Genomic DNA, 5,550 nt, shown 5'->3' on the forward strand with positions numbered 1-5,550 from the left:
TATTATTATTATTATTATTATTATTATTATTATTATTATTATTATTATTATTAAACTCAGCCAGAAGATACAGTCCTTTTCTCTCTTAATTCTAGTCTAATTTGTTTTAATGCAAACTTTCACAAGCACAATATGTCCACTGGGAAGAATGGCTTCACAATCCTAATAAATTCTTGTCACTGTATTAACAGTGACTGAGAAGATCTATAATTTATCATCAGCACAATTTTACAGACATAGAGGGAAGACTGACTATGATTTCCCGTTGCTTAGGAGAAGGAAGGCAAAATAATGGTTATGAGGAAAGTTGGTTGTTGGTTGGTTCTGAATGATAGACAGAATGCAGAATTTATTTCTAAATTATACTTCCTCTTGATATACACATAAGGTGTCTTGAGATTATTATCACCATGTACTTAATTATATTAATATATTTAATGTGTACTTAATTATGTGTGTCGGTCTTTTCTCTGTTTTTTAAAATAAAGATTAATAGAGCATATGTTACACTTTAGGCTACTTTGTATTCTCGGAATAAAGTAATATTTAATAAAGTGAAACGTCCGATTCTCATCCAACAAGTGCTGCAAGTTGGACAACTTCTATTTGAAACTGAATGGTTCCTTCCCCCTTTTGTTGCAGGATTTGTACATTGTTATTGTACATTGTTATTGTACGATTTTGTATGTACATACGTCTTGGAAAACTATTTCGGAAAATAAATTTCTGACCTGACGAAAAGCAAAGCTGAAGCATGTCTGAACTGCTTTTCACAGACACCAAAGTGATAGCGTCATCTGCATGCGCAGTTTTACTTGTTAAATAGCAGCCTCTGTCTTTTGGACCTCTTCCCCCTCTCTAAGAAAAAAGTACCTCGAAGTATCAGATGTGATAGGTCCATGTATTTTTCTTACTCCTGTGCTATCTGTCATTCATGGATATCTTATGCAGATTTCATGTATATTCCGCCTTTCATTTCATGGCTTTTCAGAGATTAGTGCTTGCAAGTTGGGAAATAGGTCATAGTGTGAGTTTGAAAGCCTTCAATTTTTGGCTTCAAAGTGTTATCAAATCTGACCAAGCATGTGCCCTTTTGAACGAAAGAGGGGTGAGGCACAATATGGTAGACTTCATCTCTTGGGGAGGGTTCTCTTTTCTGGAATGACGTCCAAGCCTTGCAAGCGGCGTCATATTTGTGGGTTAGAATTGCCAGTTAAGGCAAGAGTTGTGTCGCTTGTGGTGTAAAACATTCACTTTTCTTCATCCTGCTCCAGAACTCTCACATTAAGAAGCTGGCAGGAGAGATTTTCCGCTACCACTGTGCGGCTCCAGGAGGACGGAAAGCAAACGTTGTTGTCACCAACAGGTACCTTTGCTTTACTTCAGGGCTGGGCAATTGCATGGGCGCCAGAGGCCATGTTTCACTTCCAGACATGAGCCTCCCCGCACTGCCCCAGAAAACCTATATAGATCTGTTTTCTTCTATAGTCCCTCTCAAAATGGCCATAAGAAATACAATGGGTTCTTGGTATCTGCTGGGGTTTGGTTCCAGGACCCTCCCGTAGATACCAAAATCTGCAGATGCCCATTAAATACAATCACATAGTAAAATGATATCTCTTTCATAAAATGGAAAAAATCAAGGTTTGCTCTTTGGAATGTTTACTGTTTTTGAATATGTTCAAGCTGTGGATGCTTGAATCCATGGATACAGAGGACTGACTATAATGCCCCATCACTTCTTGTTGCCATTTTGAGAAGGACTACAGAGGATTTGGGATGCTGGAGAGGGCAGGAGTATTTCTGCCTGGTTTGAGGGGAAAAGTTGCACTGGTTGGGCTTCAGGGGACAGAAAACTTGCAGCCACATTCCAACCACTATAGCAAAACCAAATGAATCCCATCCTGTGTGTGTGTTAGTAGGAGTTATATCAAACAGTTCTCTGCTTTCTTTTTTGTCCTTTTTTGCTATGTTCTTCCTTCCTTCTTGTCCTTTCTGTCCTGCATACATACACACATACACATAGAGTGTGTGTATGCCTTCAAGTTGCCTGTTGACTTACGGCAACTCCGTGAATTTCATAGGATATTCATTTAATCAAATAGGAAGCACTGCCATTTTGCAAAGACTGTTTGCTGCTCAACTGGGATTGTACTGCAGGCCTCTCTGAAAAAGTTTAATTTTCACATTGTGAGATTTATTTAATTACTGCTGTCCATTTCTGTTGAAGAGAAACTCATAAGCCGTTCTTTCTCTCTTTGTCTAGGAGAGTGATGCTCATCAAGGAAGTGGAAATTTTGGGGCACATAACCACAGACTGGGATTATTTATATGAAGAGTTTACACGTCCGCCATCCGTGACCGAAAATATACTGAACGTATTTGTTAAGGTAAAAGAAGCATTCATGCTTATGCCGCTAAGAGCAATAAAAATTACAAAATGGAGCCTGATGGTTTTGTTAGACGCCGGTTCTGATCCATTAGTGATAGTGCAGGTATTCTGTGTAATCTCACAAAATAGGATTTCTAATTTTCTTCCTTCAGTAAAGAGCATAACAAAACCCATAATTGGGTGAGTGCCTTGTATGAACATGTTTGCAGTCCTTTCAAGCGGTGCTGGTTTTTCTAACAGGACCAAGGGCTGTTTCAGAAAAGAGAGAGTTCTGGACAAGAATCAGTAAGGAAAATTAAACTCGCCGACGCTGCTTCAGCAAAGGTAAGGATTATTTGACTGATATCTTATCATCTTAATATTCTTTAGGCTTATGTTCAGTGAATGTCTCTCCAGTGCTAGTGGCATTATGTGCCTTTCCAAAATCCATTGCTTTCTCTGGAGGTACAGATTTGTCAAGGCTCCTTCTCCATCGCATGTGTTTGGTTGAGGGGGTTTCCAGGTGTCTCCTCTTCATTTGTGAACTAGAATGACAGAAAATCAAGACACCGGCAGCGAGCTCCACTTGCGTCCTACAAGTTATAGACGAACATGAAACTGTTACAATCGTCATGTTTGGAAATGAGGAAGGCAATGACAAAAGATGCCAGCTTACTCTTCAGACTATATTGTCGACCCTCCAAGCCTCCCTCCATTAGTTGAAAAGTCTTTAGGTAGAGGAATAAGTAGAGGAGGAATTGGGGTTGTAGAGTTTCTACAGTCCTTAATGGAAAGTAGAGAGAGTTCTGGGTCTAAAGGCCAATCCGTTCAGTCAGTAGTTACTTATTCCTGAAAGAACAGCTTTTTGTGCACCGTGGCATCTAATGTCTAAATACTGTCCACACCTTTCAGATTCTGTAACATTTTGCTTCTGGTTGCTACCAAATGAGCTAAGTTCACGTTGTTCCATCTTTCTGAGAAACCTTCCAGTTTTTCCCATGAAGATTTGGTACCTAATAAACATTCTGTTTGCTTCACAGAGAATTTGTCAGGCGATTGACGAAGCTCAAGCATCAAGACTTCAGCAAAAGTTGGTGAAGCAAGCCTCTCTAAAACTAAGCAGACCATAGACATTGCTTTAGAAGCAGCATCCTTAGTTTCAGTGACCTTACTCTGGAATTAATTTTCAGGAAAGTATGTAGAGATTCCTGCCCCCCACCAGCTGTTATAGACCAAATTTCACCTCAAAATCATTTCTTTACCACATTTCAATATCGTGCATGTATATAATAATGTCTGCGACAAAAATCTAGAACGACTTTTTACATTTCCTTCTGCTGTAATTTTCAGTCCTGCTGAAAACTGACCAAAGCTTGCTCAAGCGAGTACATAAATGAATCAAATTGTCCATCTCTCAAATCGACTTGAAATGTATGAAGACAATATAGAAAACCATCTTCAATGTGTTACTGGAGGGTCTCAGTTCCAGAGGTACGCATCTGCACTAGTAACGATACCTTATGTCAGCCAATAAATAGTCTTCGGTAACGTTAATCTTGTATATCTGTCTGTTTATAGAATGTAAAGAGGCATATTTAGCTTAGTCTTTGCTTTAGAAATAAATCGTTGTTGAGGATAGAGATGACTGGCACAGAGTTGCCAGGAGGTGTTCGGACTGTCCTATGCATAAGGAGAAAAATGCACGTACGTCATTGAATAAATTGGCTTCAAGGCTTAGTGTATTTCACACAAGACATATTACTGTGGAAAACGTACGTTAATCTATACAGACTGGCATTTGTTGAATTTGGTTGAATTTTAGGCCACCTCGGTTGTTAAAGAACCACTGCACCCATTTATCTTGAGTCTTCTGTTTACAAGAGCCTGTGCATGCATTTTTGCAGCTGGGATATTATTGAGCAAGCTTTATTTGCAAATTAAATGTAAATCAAGTACTGCTACTGCCATTACATTTCTGTTTTGAAAGTGAAGGGATCTCATGTGAAAAAATCAATGTTCCTTAAATTTGATTGTTTTATTTGTCTGAGACTTTTTCACCTCTCCTTTGTAAACATACTGTTCACTGCGGCACTTTCTCATCCTCACGTTCATTCATTTCACTGTTCCTTAGCTAGTTTTGGGGTCGGCATTGCCTCTGCCAAAAATCATCAAGGATTGTGGGCTTTCAGTTTGTTTAATTTATAATACAGAATAATATATCTACCAATCGGTGATAAAAGGGTTTTAATGAAAGAAAATTGAGATGGGATGTGCGCCTGCTTCATGTATAGATCACATTCTATACTCTATCTGAGTCCATACAACAGTGTGGAAAAAAACCCCTTCAAATATATATCACACAGTATCCTCTGTTCAGCATTTTTAGTGGGGCTTCTGGGCTTTGTTGACTAAAAAGTAACTTTTCCAAGCTCCGATCCACATCAAGTCAGAGAATACCTTTCTTTGCCTTGATAAAAGGCAGCTCCAGAAGTGGTACTATATGGCCAATTTTTTAGGGAAGCACCCCTTTGGGTTAATTTTGTTCCTAGGGCGACTTATACATATCACTGCACTATTCCTTATAACTAATAGGGTTGCCTTGTTAGTCACCAGATATAAAGTTTCAGCCTACAAAATTCATTAAGTGTGTTTGCACTTTGGGTGACATAAAATGTATTGTTTTTTCTACCTATGTTTACTTCTGTTGTCATGTGTGTAATATTGCCAAATAAAGGTTTGATATGCAGGTCGTTGTGGTTTTTGTGGCAAACTGCTGGTGAGTTTAATTTAAAAGACTGTCACAGTGCCAAAGAATGTTAACAATAACTGTGTTGCAGAAAATCCAGTTGGTCTACAAAGAGAGACGTGGTTTGAACTCACACCCACCTCCTCCGGTAATTTTCCCATAAAGCCGTTTCTGTTCCTTTCCACAAGATGGTAGTGTCTCATCGCTGTTGCTTCCTTGAGTATTGTTAGAACAAGGTTTTAAGAGGTTGTACAGAAGGCATGGCCCAGAGCTATGTATCTTAAAGGTCCTCACAAAATCCATCATCCCCTCAGCACATTGTAAATATCCATACATTGGGATGTTTCATTTTTAGGCTGGTTGTGGTACAGCTGTCCAAAAGGCATGGATTCAAGTTATGCAACAAAGCTTTCTTTCAAAAGCCAAAGATGAA

General features: G+C 38.9%; 1 protein-coding gene across 1 annotated transcript in view; it reads left to right on the plus strand.

Annotated features, from left to right (window-relative positions):
* VPS13C (vacuolar protein sorting 13 homolog C) overlaps nt 1–5,117 on the plus strand; it is a 93,655-nt gene extending 88,538 nt beyond the window's left edge. The window contains 4 exon segments of the mRNA XM_042472074.1: nt 1,275–1,366; nt 2,267–2,390; nt 2,633–2,716; nt 3,412–5,117. Of these exon segments, the coding sequence (XP_042328008.1) occupies nt 1,275–1,366; nt 2,267–2,390; nt 2,633–2,716; nt 3,412–3,501 (390 nt within the window). The 3' untranslated portion in view covers nt 3,502–5,117.
* Nucleotides 5,118–5,550: the final 433 nt, after the last annotated feature.

This window comes from Sceloporus undulatus, chromosome 6 (genome assembly GCF_019175285.1).
Source record: "Sceloporus undulatus isolate JIND9_A2432 ecotype Alabama chromosome 6, SceUnd_v1.1, whole genome shotgun sequence".
In the NCBI taxonomy this organism is placed as follows: domain Eukaryota; kingdom Metazoa; phylum Chordata; class Lepidosauria; order Squamata; family Phrynosomatidae; genus Sceloporus; species Sceloporus undulatus.